Source organism: Oncorhynchus nerka, linkage group LG9a (genome assembly GCF_034236695.1).
Source record: "Oncorhynchus nerka isolate Pitt River linkage group LG9a, Oner_Uvic_2.0, whole genome shotgun sequence".
In the NCBI taxonomy this organism is placed as follows: Eukaryota; Metazoa; Chordata; class Actinopteri; order Salmoniformes; family Salmonidae; genus Oncorhynchus; species Oncorhynchus nerka.
The window spans coordinates 32,013,129-32,030,162 of record NC_088404.1 but is presented as its reverse complement, the minus strand read 5'-3'; the positions used below and the strand labels follow the sequence as shown (position 1 = coordinate 32,030,162).

Genomic DNA, 17,034 nt, shown 5'->3' with positions numbered 1-17,034 from the left:
TCTTGAACCCGTGTTGTGAATTAAACTGAGCTGGAGACTAGGCAGCCTGAAATCACACCAGAAACGTAACAGTAGAGGGATTGTTTTGTGGCCAATTTGTGTCTGATCTTTACATTTGGCAGTGCTGCACCCTCAAGCATGACTCAAACTAACCTTACCCTTACCCCAAAACTAAAATAAACCTAACCCCCTTGCTAACATGCTTCAACCTAACCTCTCACACATTTTTGTAAACATCAGTAATGTTTTGCAAATCTGTGGATGTTAGCCTCTCTCAGCCTGTGAGATTACATTGTTACAGTTCCTTATGAGATCAAGTTGGGACTTGGGACGCAGACATATGCCATCAAACAAACCGTCTCACATGTACATCCTCTCCTGTCATTTTCCTGTGCCAAACAAGGCTCCCAGTCATCAGTGACAGCGTTTGTATTTCAATAAAGGAGTCTGCGCTGTGGCTGGAACCGCATTGAGCCCCCCCCCACTCTCCTGAAGGGAAATGTATACTGTTCCACTTTGTAGTATGATACTCTGTGTGTGTGATGGTGTTCATTAGGATGTGTACTTGAGTAGATTAGCCATAACAAAGCTGTCTCCTCTCCTCTGCACTCAACGGGCAAAATTACACACATTATACGAAACACATTGCTAGCTAAGCATCCCTCCGGCCTTTCTAGTAATGCATTTCATAGTACACACGCACAGACTTATCTTCCCACACACGTATGTTTCTGGCAGTCAGAGCTCACTCTTTGTATCCTATCACCATAACAACCACTTATCATATATTCTGAAAAAAGCCAGAGTGAATTTCTCCTCAGTACAGCTGATGATGGTGAGAGGAGCAGTCGGCAGTCATTCTCAGTGCCAATGTGTGTGTGTGTGTGAGTGAGCCAGGGTAGCCAGGTATGGGCGAGAGCGGAGATGTCTCTGAGTGAGGGAGCACGAGAGAGACGTGAAGTTGTGAAGGAGTTAAAGAGAGGGATTTTGGAAGGACGGATATATTTGACGACTTACATGGTGAGTGGCACACGCCTTCTACATGATGTTCAGCTAATTAGCGATGCTGGTCACAGGCAAGGTGTGTGTGGTGTGTGTGTTTTTTCTGCAAGCGTGTGTACAGTATGTCTGTAAAAATAATCCTTTGTTTGTGTCACTGCACCTTTTACTTTGTGTGTGTGTACTGTAGGTTTCAGTGCATGTGGTGGTTATGTAACAAGTGAGGCAGAGAAACCTTGAGAATAGAATAGTAATGATATCTCTCTGTTAGCCAGATGGGTTATATCTGAACACAGCTCTCTCGTCTAGCCTCTATGTTTAATACCATCTCTGTATCTCACAATAAAGTTATGTTATAGATACCATACCAATATAGTCTTGACTACTTCAGATACTGTGTGTTCAAACTGTATTGAATATTTCAGATGCTGTATCAATATTGTATTACCTATTTCCTATTTCTCAATGATGTTAGCTGGATTTAATTTAAAGCTACATCGACAGTGGAATCATTATTTCACAGAAAGCTGTTGTCAGCATATGGAATCTCTCAAGTAACCCAAGGTTTTTAAGTCAGTAGTATTGATTGAGAATATTTTACAGGTTGGTAATTAGGCTAATAGGGATTCGAGTCAGGCTTTGGGATAAATACCATTTTCATTCAGTCAATTCAGGAATTCAACAGAAATTCAAATTGAATCACTAAGTAACTGAATTGAAGTGGAAATTCACCTCAACCTTTTGTTCAGATTAAAGTATTCAATATGTATTGTCCTTACATAGTACTCTATGGCTGTGGTGTTTTGCTTGCAAACTTCCTTGTTTCAGTAGTACTACAGAAGTAGATAAGTGGGGACCAGATAGATTCTGGTCCAAATCCCTATTTGGGCAGTTCTGTGTGTGGCTGCATGGTGTTATTTTATGAATGAGCTTTCCAGCCTTGTACAGCAGATGCAGATGTGTACGTATCCCAATTCACTCTCTAAACATCTGGGTGAGATAGTCATCTGTAATGGTTGAAACGCTTTACTGCAATGAGCTGAATATCAAGCAAAGGTTACAAAGATAAGGATATCCAAAATCCCCTCTTTGGTGTGAAACTGTAACATAAAACTGAATATTGGGAGTAAAGACCATACCTCAACTCCTCTGCTTTCAATAACCAGTACATACACCCAATCTACCTCACACCTGTGTGTTTTCCATATTGTGCTGAATTTATTGAATTGAAATGGACTTGACCCCAAACCTAAGTGCTGTTTCCTTTACTTATAATGCACAGTATAGGAACTAGTTGGTTACAGGATAAGGCATGGGTAAGTGGTCTGATCCTTTAAAGAGAAGTGCTATGTACTGTATTTTGTTCTTGATGAATAGAAAGTTCGTTTTTTGCTGCTTTGGAAGTACAGAGAGATGGAATATTGCGGTCTACCCAACGGTGCCTAATGCACTACTGGATCCACCTAAATCTTCCACTTGGACTGACATGGAACACAAACACACACGGGAGTGTGCTTCAGCTTTCATCTCGCACCTGCATTATTAAACATCTCTATCCACATGAGTGTTACATCACCCAATCACAGCGCTCTCTCTCCCTCTATGTTTTATCTTTCTCTATATCTCCCTAACTGTCCTTCATTCGCTCTATTTCACTACCTTCACTACCTCTCTTTTTCTCTCCCCTCCTTCCCTATCCACTATATTTCTCCTCCTTTATCTATCTCTTTATCGCTCTCTCTTTCTCACTCTCACCCCCTCTCTCAAACTCACTCAAACCGCTCCCCCTCCTCAATATTAAATGCAATTAGATTCGCATGAATTACATTTAAATATGTTTTTAATACTAGTTGAATGACATGGACTCTCTATCTGTCTGTCTCCCAGGCGAACCTGAAGAAGTTTATGGAGTATGTACAGCAGAGGAACATCGAAAAGGTGTCCAAGTTCCTGGAGAAAGGTCTGGACCCCAACTTCCACGACCCTGAATCGGGAGGTGAGGAGACAGTTGCACCTCTAGCATCCAGAAATGATAGAATCAAAGATACATGCAGCGTTAATTTAGATTGAACAAAACAGTGCTACAATATGTGAATAAAAACATGCTCATTGATGAGATAATAATTAGGTGGGTTCTTACATTTGTACAAGTGTGGATTATACACGTGTGATTATTTTTTTGTTGCATAGCCCACTCCCCCTGAGACACAGCCATTATTGATGGTGACCCTGGAGCAATTAGGGTTAACTACCTTGCTCAAGGACACATCAACAGATTTCTCACCTAGGCGGCTCGAGGTTTCGAAATAGCAACCCACAGTTACTGGCCCAACTCAACCGCTAGGCTACCTGCCGCTGGGTGCTAACAACTTCCCTGCAGATGTCACTGATTCCTGGCGAGAGAACAAACAATGGTTAGCTGAGCCACAGTACTATTTGACCAGGTGAATCCAGCTGAAAGCTATGATCCCTTATTGATGTCACTTATTAAATCCACTTCAATCAGTGTAGATGAATGGGAGGATACAGGTTAAAGAAGGATTTTTAAGCATTGAGTATTGAGACATATTGTGTATGCGTGCCATTCCAAGGGTGAATGGGCAAGAAAAAATATTTAAGTGCCTTTGAACAGGTAGTAGTTGGCAGGCTCACCGGTTTGAGTGGGTCAAGAATTTTTCACGCTCAACAGTTTCCCGTGTGTGTCAAGCAGAGGCGGTCAGTGCCGTTTAAGATGAGAGGAAAATGTATTTTCCATGAGCATGGCCTTATTTCTAATATAGCATATTGGATGACTCTCATTCATAAAGATGGTGCGAAGAACATGGCTGACGTTTTACATTCTCCCAGCCAATTGTGCAATTTTGTATTTTTTTTGGTGCTTTGTGTAACTTATTGTGTACATAATGTTGCTGCTACCATATCTTATGACCGAAAATAACTTCTGGACATCAGAGAAGTGATTACTCAACGCAAACTGCAAGAAACTTCTTCCTTTAACGAGTCCGACGAGAAGGATATCCTGCTTTCAATGGAACAGGCCCAGATCCACGTCTTTTGCGTGAAGAAAAGACATTGGAAAATGGGACGCAGATTGGGGATCCTTCTGAGAATCCGGAGGCGAGCGAGAAAACTCCCAATGCCTTCCATTCTTCTTGCTAACGTGCAATCGTTGGAAAATGGGTGGGTCTTTTGTGGGTCTTTTCGTCAATAACAGCTGGTGCGCGGTGTCTAATATTAAAGAAGTCTCGAGGTATTGCTCGCCTGAGGTAGAGTACCTTATGATTAGCTGTTGATCACACTACCTAACAAAAGAGTTCTCATCTGTATTATTCATAGCCGTCTATTTACCACCACAAAGTGAAGCTGGCACTAACATGCTGACCAGACCAGACACGTCGCGTGCGTGAGCGTCGCAAAATAAATGTAGAAATCCATGTTATTCAATTATTGCACCCACACTGCTTGTGCGCGTCAACGAACGTCTGCGATGCCAAGGGCTAAAATAGAACACCTTTCTATTTCTGATGCAGATCACGCTGAAAGTCCTGCCTCTCCCATCTCCTCATTGGTTTATAGAAGCAGGTACCCACATGCCATCTCCTCATTGGTTTATAGAAGCAGGTACCCACATGCCATCTCCTCATTGGTTTATAGAAGCAGGTACCCACATGGTTATATTGGTTATACCCACGTGGGTGTTTGAAAGACGAACTGTTTTGCTGGTCGTCGTGATAATACTATGAAAGTTTAGATGCCAATCACCATATAAATTCAAAGATGAAAAAGCCTGGAAGGAGGAGAGATGACTAGAAACGATTCGGTTGGCCGTTTTATGTGTGGATTAATTGTCGGAGTAGAGGACCTTGTGCTTTTCAGGTAAAATAACAACTCAATGTTTATATCCCAGGACAAATTAGCTAGCAACAGCAAGCTAGCTAAATAGGACACATTAGCTAGCAAGTGCAAGCTAACTAGCTAAATTGCCATACATGTTTAATGCTTTTCGACCTGTCCCCAAATGAATGTCATTGGTTCAGAGTTTGTTTTGATATTTTCACCTGCGTATTGTGATCGCGTTTGGTGTAGGGGGACAAAATACATGTATGCACGATAGCGCACGATTGCACATGCGCGCAGCCGGTTTGGGTTCCGCGTAAGACCGCTCTCAACCAACTCTATAAGGCCATAAGCAAAGAAGAAAATGCTCACCCAGACGCAGGCAAACTTAAATCAGTTTTACCAAATTGTCACATGTGCAACCGGAAAATAAATTCTAGATTACCTTTACTCCACACACAGAGATGCATACAAAGCTCTCCCCGCCCTCCATTTGGCAAATCTGACCACAATTCTATCTGACCATAATTATATCCTCCTAATTCCTGATTCCTGCTTACAAGCAAAAACTAAAGCAGGAAGCACCAGTGACTTTGTTTTGCTATTCATCCAATGGCATTGAGGAATACACCAACTCGGTCATTGGCTTCATCAAAAAGTGCATCGATGACGTCGTCCCCACAGTGACTATACGTACATATCCCAACCAGAAGCCATGGATCTGCCGCTTTCATGGAGCGGGAGACTAATCTGGACACTTATAAGAAATTCCGCTATGCCCTCAGACGAACCATCAAACAAGCAAAGTGTCAATACAGGATTAAGATTGAATCCTACTATACCTGCACTGACGCTCTTCGGATGTGGCAGGGCTCGAAAACTATTACAGACTACAAAGGGAAACCCAGACGCAAGCTGCCCAGCAACGCGAGCCTACCAGACAAACTAAATGCCTTTTATGCTCTCTTCAAGGCAAGCAACACTGAAGCATGCACGAGAGCACCAGCTGTTCTGGATGACTGTGTTCACAAAGCCGCTGTGCCAGACGGATTACCAGGATGTGTACTCAAAGCATGCGCGGACCAACTGTCAAGTGCCTTCACTGACAATTTCAACCTCTCCCTGACCGAGTCTGTAATACCTACATGTTTCAAGCAGACCACCATAGTCCCTGTGCCCAAGGTAACCTGCCTAAATGATTACCGCCCCGTGGCACTCACGTCAGTAGCCATGAAGTGCTTTGAAAGGCTGGTCATGGCTAACATCAACAGCATCCTCACAGACACCCTAGACCCACTCCAATTCTCATACCGCCCCAACAGATCCACAGATGACGCAATCGAGATTGGAGGACGTCCTCCGGAAGTTGTCATAATTAGTTTGTAAGTCTATGGAAAGGGGTGAGGACCATGAGCCTCCTAGGTTTTGGATTGAAGTCAATGTACCCAGAGGTGGACGGAAGCTAGCTGTACTCCGGCTACGCCATGGTGCTACCCTACAGAGGGCTGTTGAGGCTACTGTAGACTTTCTTGGCAAAGTAGTGTGATTTCATCAGTTATTTGGTGGCGTGATCATATTTAGTATAGTTTTATCTAAAAAGGATACATTTTTTTAATGTTCTACAATTTACATTTTTATGAAATTCACTGAGGATGATGGCCCTCCCCTTCCTCCTCTGAGGAGCCTCCACTGGTATCAAAAATTGTCCACCACCCAAAGGATAGCCAGCCAACTTGACACAACTGTGGGAAGTATTGCAGTTAACATGGGCCAGCATACCTGTGGAATGCTTTCAACACCTTGTAGAGTCCATGCCCTGACGAATTGAGGCTGTTCTGAGGGCAAAAGGAGGTGCAACTCATAATTAGGGAGGTGTTACTAATGTGTTGTACACTCAGTGTATGTTCCACAGTATTAAGAGAGTAGATATGATTGTGATACTGCTAGTACATTCAGACACACAGTATCGAAACAGCTATCGTCCAATCAGGAATTTACTCCCCACCGAGGTTCCTGTTCTACTGATTGAACTTCCTGAGGATACTTATTATCAGTGTTATTAGAGAGGGAGAGAGAGATACAGAGATAGACGGACAGATACAGAGACTGACAGACAGAAGTAGACAGACAGATTGACTGTTCCGGAAATATTCACAGACAGACAGACAGACAGATACAGTGATAGAGAGACAGACAGACGTAGATAACGAGTGCTGTGATTGTTCGGGTTGGCTGCCCATTGAGTGATATCCGTCTGGCCCTCTCTGCCACATCTCAATGCATGCTGGGTAAAGATGGATTATTTTTCATGCTAATCTCCTCATGTTTATGCAAATGTTTGTGCAGTCATTTGTTGAGAGAGAGAGCGCAAAACAAACACATTTTTTGTTAATTTGGTTCTAAATGCTAGTTTTGTTGTGTCTGTGTGTGCACATGTTTGTGAATATACTAAACCCACAGTTCATCCCAAACACCTTCTTTGATGAAGAGAAAACTACATTTAAAATAATGAGATTGATGGCTTCTAACGCCTTAATCACACCGACAGCGTCATTGCGCAAAGTGCTACGCAACGCAGCGTTCCATTGGAAATTAATTTACTTCTGGTGTACCAAAATGCAATGATGCTGTCGGTGTGATCGAGGCGTTAGTGTTAAGTTGCATCATCATCATCAAACAAACAAACACACACACATACACACACAGATTGTTTGCTAACTCCGACACTCTTATCTGGTTTTGGTAAACACAAACTCCATCATGTTTATCACAGTCATTTCGCTGATGAGGCTCTCAAATGCACAATATTTGTCTTCTTAAATGAATCACTTGAAATTGATGAGAGTGGATTCATCTGGAAATGGAACTAGTATTTTATTCACCCTGCCTTTATCACTCTAATCAGAGACATTTAAAGGGATAGGCCTTCTCATACAAATGCTTTGATTCATTTAAATACTAACAATTAAAGTCAACCCTAATGCTGAATGCATGCTTCTGTCTCAGTACAATGCAGAATGTACACTGAAAAGCTGTCCTGTTATATATTAAACCTAGTTCCTCTCTCCCCCTGTGTGCTGTAGAATGTCCTCTGACCATGGCGTCTCAGCTGGAGGGCTGTGCAGACCTCATCAAGGTGCTGAAGAGTGGAGGAGCTCACCTGGACTTCAGGACCCGAGACGGCATCACTGCACTGCATAAGGCTGTCCGCACCAAGAACCATACAGCCCTCATAGTGAGTACACACACGTACAAACACACGCACACACTTCTTTTTCTATCCTCGAGTGGACCTAAAATTGATTTCCATTCAAAATCCTATGTTCCCTAACCCTTAACACCTAAATCTAACCCTAATTGTAACCCTAAGCCTAATTGTAACCCTAACCCTAAATCTAACCCTAAGCTAAAATAGCCTTTGTGCGAAACTGGGAAATGTCCCACGAGGAGAATGTTCCTGGTTTTACTACCCTCGTGGGGACTTTTGGGGATTGCAGGTCACCACAAAGATAGAAGAACTAGACCACACACACACACTCACTCACTTTCTGCTTGTCATAAGTAAGAGTCTGACTCACATGATTTGCTCAGTGTGTATGTGGGTGCTAAGTACTCTCTTCCGAGACCTGACTGAAAAGATGCTTTTATTCAATGGGCTTCTTGTGCCCTCCCTGGCTCACTGGGTTTTCATCTGCTTTGAGGAGGTTAGGTTGTTGTCTTTAATGAGTAGGCGTGTGCTCAGTGAATGGATGTGTATCATTACTGAATGCCTCTGATATGACTCATCATTGTTCTCATCCTGAGAGCTATAGCTGTAGTGCAGAAAAACCCATCATCTTAATGGACTACTCTATGTCCCTCTTTTTGATCTACATGAGTGGAGAAGCCTATGATAGAAAAATGTAGATCCCACAAAGGAAATGGATAGTGTTTTCATACAGGGGTTTTCATAGCTTCTGTTGGGCTTGAAGTGAGTGTGTGCATTGTGTGTGTGTGTTCTCTAACTTTCCTTCTCGTTCACTTTCTCTCTGCCAGACGTTGCTGGACCTGGGTGCGTCTCCTGACTATAAGGACAGTCGGGGGTTAAGTCCGCTCTATCACAGCTCTATGGTAGGAGGAGACCCCTACTGCTGTGAACTTCTGCTCCACGACCACGCTCAGGTGGGCTGTGTGGACGAGAACGGTTGGCAGGAGACACACCAGGTAAACACACACAGACGCACCTGCCCGCAGTTGCTAATAACCCATATGGTAGAAAAATGACAAGATTATGTTTTAATACTGTTTATGCATCAAATAAGGTTCCTCAGTACTGTCTCATCTGTGTGTGGGACTTGGCGCTGGGGGCTTGGCGCTTGGCGCTGGCAATTGATTTATGATGGCTTGGTGATAGAACCTACAGCCTGCATGCCTTAGGTTGAGTTGGTGTTTGTGTATTATGAGGTACCAGGGAGGAGATGTCTCTGTTGTGGACGGTTGATGGGAGGAACCTTGACTTAGGGGCTAAACCATGATTTCTATACAATTGGAACAGTTGTCACAGCAAATGCTATCTGGCTGGGGGATACTCCTTTCTCACATACAAATCCTAACCTTTTGACCCATTCCAGACATTTGTTGTTTGTCATGAACATTCAGGAGGATGTACATTGCTATAAAGAGCTGTACCCCAAATCTGCTCGTTGGGCTCTCAACGATTTACCAGCTCCATTATTGCAATTCTAATCAATAATAAAGATTGATTGTTTGAAGAAATAACAAAGTCGTTCTCACTTGGTTAGAATTTCCACCACACCCATCCACAAATGCCTAACTATATGTGATAAAGTGAAAATCTGAATCCTGCACCCGACCCTAACCTGCTAGTCATCATTGATTATGTTATTTTCCCACCAGTCTGATTTAGTGCCTGGTCTTGTCCACAAACAGTATGTAAGTACGTGTTCCTGAGCGTCTTATCTTTCAGTGATGGGGTCATAATATTTTGTCACTTAAATAATTCAAAAGATAGAGAAACATTTGTAGGAAGAAACAGAAGAAGCTCTGTTAATTACAACCGCATCTAGCAGCTACCGGTTCTATGAACCACCCCATCTCGCGATGCCATTTTCAAACCACATGGGTTTGCGAACTCTAGATTGGGAAACTCTGAGTTAGGCCCTAAAGTTTAGGCTTACGCACTAATGGCAGATAAAAGTAAACCACACAATATTTCATGTCCCTAAACCAACCAACCCAATGGATATAACCGCGGGGATTGCAGGTTATGAGTCAACCTGCTCATCACTAATACACACACACACACACACACACACACATGGATACAGACACAAACACACACGGATACACACGGACACACACACACACACACACACACACACACACACACACACATGGATACAGACACAAACACACACGGATACACACGGACACACACACACATACAGAGAGAGACTGCTCTTCCCAGACATAGACACTACTGTAGATCCAGACTGACATTTTGAGGAAACCTTCCGTTGATTAGGAAGAAAACGTAGCGGAAGAGCAAAGCGGAACAAGTACAGTATTCATTTCCTAATTGGACGGGGCACCAAAGCACTGAAGACTTCATAAGGTTTTAAATGGAGGGAACAGGAGTACCACTACAGGGCTTGATAAAACTCTGCAGACCCTGTCATTATATAAACCATAAAGGACTGGAGCACTAGAACTCAGTCAACAGTACTGTGTCCACAGTGCTCTACTGTTCCCACCACTCTCTCTTCTACTCTACTCTCCACACCAGCATGTCTGGGGACATCCATGGTAATCCCCCCACCTGCTTGCCCTGTTCTTCCCTTCCACCACAGAACTCAATGCAGGGTTAACCTGGAGGCTACGAGACCTACAGTATAATCAGGCTAAACCAGGTGTTCCCAAACTTTTTTTGTCGTGCGACCCCATTTTGATATCCAAGCATTGTCATGACCCCTCCTTGTAAAAAAAGTGATGTAATCAATGGCCAATGTTTACTTTTTAAATTGGGGCTATGACAGTCTATAACAAATCAGTCTGAAAGTACTTTCACAGTAGGCTATCTCAATCTGAAGGAAGAATGGTCTGAAGTGACTGAAATGGGTCAGAAAGGTATTGGGAAGTTCAAAACATCATCAGGCAATACTTTTTACATGATCTTCTGTGTAGAAAAGAACAACGTCATTGATGATGTTCTTTTTCCCCCAGTCTGATTTAGAGCCCGGTCTTGTCCTCTCTATTCTATGCATTATAGAGTGTTACAGAAAACCAGTGGTGGAAAAAGTAACCAATTGTCAAATTTGAGTAAAAGTAAAGATACCTTTGTAGAAAATGGCTCAAGTAAAATTAAAAGTCTAAAAATATTTGTTTTTAAATATTACTTAAGTATCAAAAGTAAGTCAAATTGCAAAAATATACTTAAGTATCAAAAGTAAAGGTATAAATAATTTCAAATTCCTTATATTAAGCAAACCAAAAGGCACAATGTTCTTGTTTTTAAATTTACAGATAGCCAGGGGCACACTCCAACACTCAGACATAATTTACAAACTAAGCATTTGTGCTTAGTGAGTCCTCCAGATCAGAGGCAGTGAATTGAAGTGAGTGAATTGGACCACTTTCCTGTCCTGCTAAGCATTGAAAATGTAACGTGTACTTTTTTGTGTCATTGAAAATGTATGGAGTTAAAAGTACATTATTTTCTTTAGGATACATTCCTAAAGAGGTAAAAGTAAAAGTAGTCAATTAAAAGTAAAAGCAGCCAAAAATATAAATAGTAAAGTACAGATACCTAAAAAAAACGACTTAGTTAGTATTTTTACTTAAGTACTTTACACCACTACAGAAAAAATATAGTGTGCCTGAGAGTCTTATCTTTCAGTGATGGGGTTATAATATTTGTAGCTTAAACCGTTCAAAAGATTTGTAGGAAGAAAACAGAGACTGCTTTTTCGAGTTTCTCTCGTGACCCCAAATTTAAATCAGGTGACCCCACATGAAGTCGCTAGTTTGGGATACTCTGGACTGAACTGACGGCTGCTGGTAAAATAAAGAGAGATGCCAAAGGAGTGTGCGAGAAAGAGTGTGTATTTTGAGAGGGGAACTCTCACCCAGTTTGAATGGGGTGAAGAGAAAGCCAGCACTAAAACTGGACCTACAGGCCAACTTTCCAGAGACCTCCATTACTATACTCCAATCAGTTACCTTCCCTCTCCCCCCATGGTATTAGTATTCTGTGTGTGTGTGTGTGTGTGTGTGTGTGAGAGATAGAGACAAGACAAAACAGAGAGGGAACAACAATTATAGTGCATGTGGGGGAGAGACAAAGAGAAGAAAACAGAGAAACGAAACTGTCTTTCTCCAATATCACACAGTGTATGATATCTCAATCACCCAAAATACCTCAATAACCCAAACTGGCATCCATGTGTCTCCACATACAGGCATGCCGTCATGGTCATGTTCAGCACTTGGAGCACCTGCTGTTTTACGGAGCCGACATGACTGCTCAGAACGCCTCTGGAAACACCGCCCTTCACGTCTGTGCCCTCTACAACCAGGTAACACACTGTATGGTGCATATTGGCGGGGAGGGTTGTGTGTGTGGGTAAGTAGGGGTGTAGAGGAGTTTGATAAATATGTGTGTGTGTGTGTGTGTGTGAGAGTGTGAATGCATCTGTGTGTTAAAGCTGCGATTTGAAACGTTGCTATCACTTACTCTGTCAATATGTCCACTCAGGCAGTGTCTTGCTGCTTGAAGACTTTTGAGTGGACAGACTGGCAAACTGAATGTAACTGATTACAAAAAAAAACTACCTGTAGTCCTTTCGGTTACCAGAATTGTTTTTGTGACATTACTGAAACTTTTGAAAAACTAGATGATTGCTTGTAGGATAACTAATAAATTAAAATCAAATCCAATTTTATTTTATTTGTCACATGTGCCGAGTACAACCGTGTAAATATATTACTTACAAGCCCTTAACCAACAATACAGTTTTAAGAAAATAGAGTGATAGAATTATAAACAGAGAAAATATTTACTAAATAAACTAGTAAAAAATGTAATTTAAAAAATAACAAATAAAATAACAATAATGAGGCTATATACAGGGGGTACCGGTACCGAGTCAATGTGACGGTCAGATCACGGTCCGCTCTGACCAGAGTGAAGCCGGCCGGCTCCACTTCTCTGTCCGGGACTCTGTCATCCAGCCACGTCTCAGTAAATGCCAGCAAACAGGCCTCCCGATATTCGTGTTGTCAGCGAATCTGCGCTTCCAACTCATCCGCTTTCCCCCTCAGTGACTGGGTATTAATCAGCAAGGTGGTGGGTAAGGGGAGTTTGTTCTTAATTTTTTTAAGTCTTTGTCTTATTCCCCCGCGTTTTCCACGTTTGCATTTGGGTTTGTGATCCACTCGCAGACAATCAGGTATTAGATGGGCCATTGGGATATCCATCGCGTTCGTATTTGAGTTGCATTGTAGTAATTGGATTCCGCTGCCAGCAGTGTTTTCATTATTTAGTCCGTTCGTAGCGGGTATGTACACGATCAACAAGATCAGTCCAACACCCCACCACTGTAAATCCATGGTTGGCAGAATGTTTAACTAAGTGTACAAATTAAAAACATAAGATAACGTCACACACACTTCAGGTCGCAACAGAGACTCGGTCAAGGAGAAGTTGAAAATGTCAGTGAAGACACTTCCCAATTGGTTCACGCATGCTCCGTCTGGCCCCTCGGCCTTGGGAATGTTGACCTGTTTTAAGGTCTTGCTCACATTGGCTACATAGAGCATGATCACACCGGAACAGCTGGTGTTCTCATGCATGCTTCAGTGTTGCTTCTCCAAAGCAAGCATAAAAGGTATTTAGCCCATCTGGTAGGCTCGCGTCACTGGGCAGCTCGCGTCTGAGTTTCCCTTTGTGGTCCGTAATAGTTTGCAAGCCCTGCCACATCTGACGAGCGTCAGAGCTGGTGTAGTATGATTAATTGTTAATCCTGTATTGACGCTTTGCCTGTTTGATTGTTTGTCTGAGGGCATAGCAAAGACTATCTTATAATCGTCCGGATTAGTGTCCCGCTCCATGAAAGTGGCAGCTCCAGCTTTTAGCTCGGTGCGGATGTTGCCTGTAATCCATGGCTTCTTTTTGGGGTATGTACATACGGTCACTGTGGGGATGACGTCATCGATGCACTTATTGATGAAGCCGGTGACTGAGGTGGTTTATTCTTCAATGCCATTGGATGAATCCCAGAACATATTCCAGTCTGTGCTAGCAAAACAGTCCTGTAGCATAGAACTTTGTACACGTCTCTGTGTGTGGAGTAAAGGTGGTCTAGAGCTTTTCTTCCTCTGGCTGCACATGTGACATGCTGTTAGAAATGATGTAAAACTGATTTAAGTTTGCCTGCATTAAAGTCTAGGAGCACCACTTCTGCATGAGCATTTTCTTGTTTGCTCATGGCCTTATACAGCGTATTGACTGTGGTCTTAGTACCAGCATCGGTTTGTGGTGGTAAATAGATGGCTATGAAAATTATAGATGAAAACTCTCTTGGTAGATAGAGTGGTCTACAGCTTATCATGAGGTGTTCCACCTCAGGCGAGCAATACCTCGAGACTACCATAATATTAAACACCAGCTGTTGTTTACAAATGGACACACAACCCCACCCCCCGTCTTACCGGATGTAGCTGTTCTGTCCTACCGATGCACGGAAAACCCAGCCCTGTAAATTATCTGTGTTGTCGCTCAGCCACGACTCAGCCATGACGAAACATAAGATATTCCAATGTTTAATGTCTCGTTGGTAGGATGGTCTCAAACAGAGCTCATCCATTTTATTCTCCAGTGATTGCACAATGACTAATAGAATGGATGACAGAGGGCGAGTTACCCACTCGCTGACAAATTTTTACAAGGCACCCTGACCTCCGCCCCCTGTATTTTCTTATTTTCTTCATGCGAATGACGGGGATTTGGGCCTTGTCCTGGAGCAAAATTATATCCATCACGTCTGACTCATTAAAGAAAAAATCTTCATCCAGTTTGAGTTGAGTAATCGCTGTTCTGATATCCAGAAGCTCTTTTCGGTCATAAGAGATCTTAGCATAAACAGTATGTACAAAATAAGTTACAAACAATGCGAAAAAACACACAAAATAGCACAATTGGTGAGGAGCCTGTAAAACAGCAGCCATCCCCTCCGGCGCCATTCTTCTTATCCAAAAAGGTTGTTTGTGGAAAAAATACTTTGACACCTTTCTGTTTTCTCAATGACATGCAAATCTGCATTGAGTAAAGGTGCACGTTTGAGTTTGTTCACACCTGAGCGAGTCTGACCACAAGTAAGCAATGAGCTCAATCAGTTCTCCATGACAACAAAAATATAAACAACAAAGTAAGCTAATAAGTCCTTAGTCTTTGGGTTATGTTTAGGTAAAACAATTAGTCTAATCTATATTTCCAAGCCCTATTCTTGAAAATCCTAGTGGTATTTTATCAATTTGAATGACTGTAAATCTGACAGACTTGTGTTTTTATTGTAAAGATATAGCCTAATTGTTTTATTACCTGTATTGAAGTAGAAAGCAATAGGTTAGAAACCTACATAACCCATAAAGTCAAATGCAACATGCATTTATCGACAGTTATGTAAACTCGAACATTGATTTATCCTGCAATAGATGTCGTTCATTTGGTAATATTCATTTTTGTCTTCTTAAGAGGAGAAAGTAATCCAAAAGTAACTGAAAGTAATCAGATTAGGTTACTGAGTTTGGGGGTCATCCAACAGGTATGTTACTGGTTGCAATTTTGGACTGGTAATTAGTAACTGTAACAGATTACATTTAGAAAGTAACCTACCTAACCCTGGTAGCGAGCAAGTGAGAGATACGATTGATAAGATCAAGTGAGAGAATGAGATATTGAGTGCTGGGATTGGGAACTGAGGTTTAAGTGACTCATTGAAAAGCCATGGCTCAGGTGCTGAGAGCCGAGTGCTACTGAGTTGTGGGGTTGTTTCCCACATGGGCCACATCTACTGAATATGACTTTGTATAAAAATGTGCTGCTAAGATTTCTGTCTGTGAAATGCACATACATGTACATGTGACACACACATGCACGCTGACCTGTTTCAAAGGCTCTAGAACACTGAGTGCACATGCACACAACAGTATGTCTGAGGGGCGTTAGAGGATGAGAATATCAATACTTAATCTAGAGTACTGTTTGTAACACATCCACGTGACTATGTTCTACTACTGCCTGAAGAGGGAGGGAGGGGTGGAGGAGCAACGAAGGGAAAAAGGGAGAGAGAAAAAAAGAGGGATAACTTTTGTTTTGGTTTTAGGGGAGTTAGACTATTGACTGGTGCATTTAAGACATAAAATGCCATAAAGTGGCATATTTTAGGTGATGCAAATGGTAGCCTTAAAGAACACAGATTTTAACTTCTGAGTCATGCTAATGAATATTCATGGTCAAGTGAACAATTTGGGGGAAAATGTTTTGCTCCTCCCCATCATAGACACTGTCTCTGCGGTGTCCTATTGTCAGACAGGTTTCATCCCTCCAGTGTTTAGAGATCCAGGAGGCCACCGCTGGGCAGATCGATCACAGCGACAGAGCTTCTGAGTGGGGCTTAAGGGACTGAACATGGGGGGCGTCTGCATGATGATCCATGAATCAACAGAGAGACACACATTCAGTGACAGATCCATATGAGAGAGATGAAGAGGGAAAGGATATGGAGTGAGAAAGACAGTTAGTGGGATAGAGAGTAAAGGAAAGGAGAGAACCAATCAAAGGAGACAGGGAAGAAAACATTTGGATTAAAGAGAAGTATATGACAGACCGCTTCCAGATTAATGTATCAATAAAGAGACAGTCAGTGAGAAGTAGACTGGTTAATGAGCAGAGAAGACTGGTTAATGAGCAGAGTAGACTGGTTAATGAACAGAGAAGACTGGTTAATGAGCAGAGAAGACTGGTTAATGAGCAGAGTAGACTGGTTAATGAGCAGAGTAGACTGGTTAATGAGCAGAGAAGACTGGTTAATGAGCAGAGAAGACTGGTTAATGAGCAGAGAAGACTGGTTAATGAACAGAGTAGACTGGTTAATGAGCAGAGTAGACTGGTTAATGATCAGAGTAGACTGGTTAATGATC

General features: G+C 42.3%; 1 protein-coding gene across 1 annotated transcript in view; it reads left to right on the top strand.

Moving 5' to 3' along the window:
• Positions 1–2,890: 2,890 nt before the first annotated feature.
• Positions 2,891–17,034, top strand: part of LOC115117504 (SH3 and multiple ankyrin repeat domains protein 3-like) — a 118,307-nt gene continuing 104,163 nt past the window's right edge. The window contains exons 1-4 of the mRNA XM_065022146.1: positions 2,891–2,995; positions 7,920–8,071; positions 8,872–9,039; positions 12,294–12,410. Of these exons, the coding sequence (XP_064878218.1) occupies positions 2,905–2,995; positions 7,920–8,071; positions 8,872–9,039; positions 12,294–12,410 (528 nt within the window). The 5' untranslated portion in view covers positions 2,891–2,904. The remainder of the gene's footprint in view (positions 2,996–7,919; positions 8,072–8,871; positions 9,040–12,293; positions 12,411–17,034) is intronic.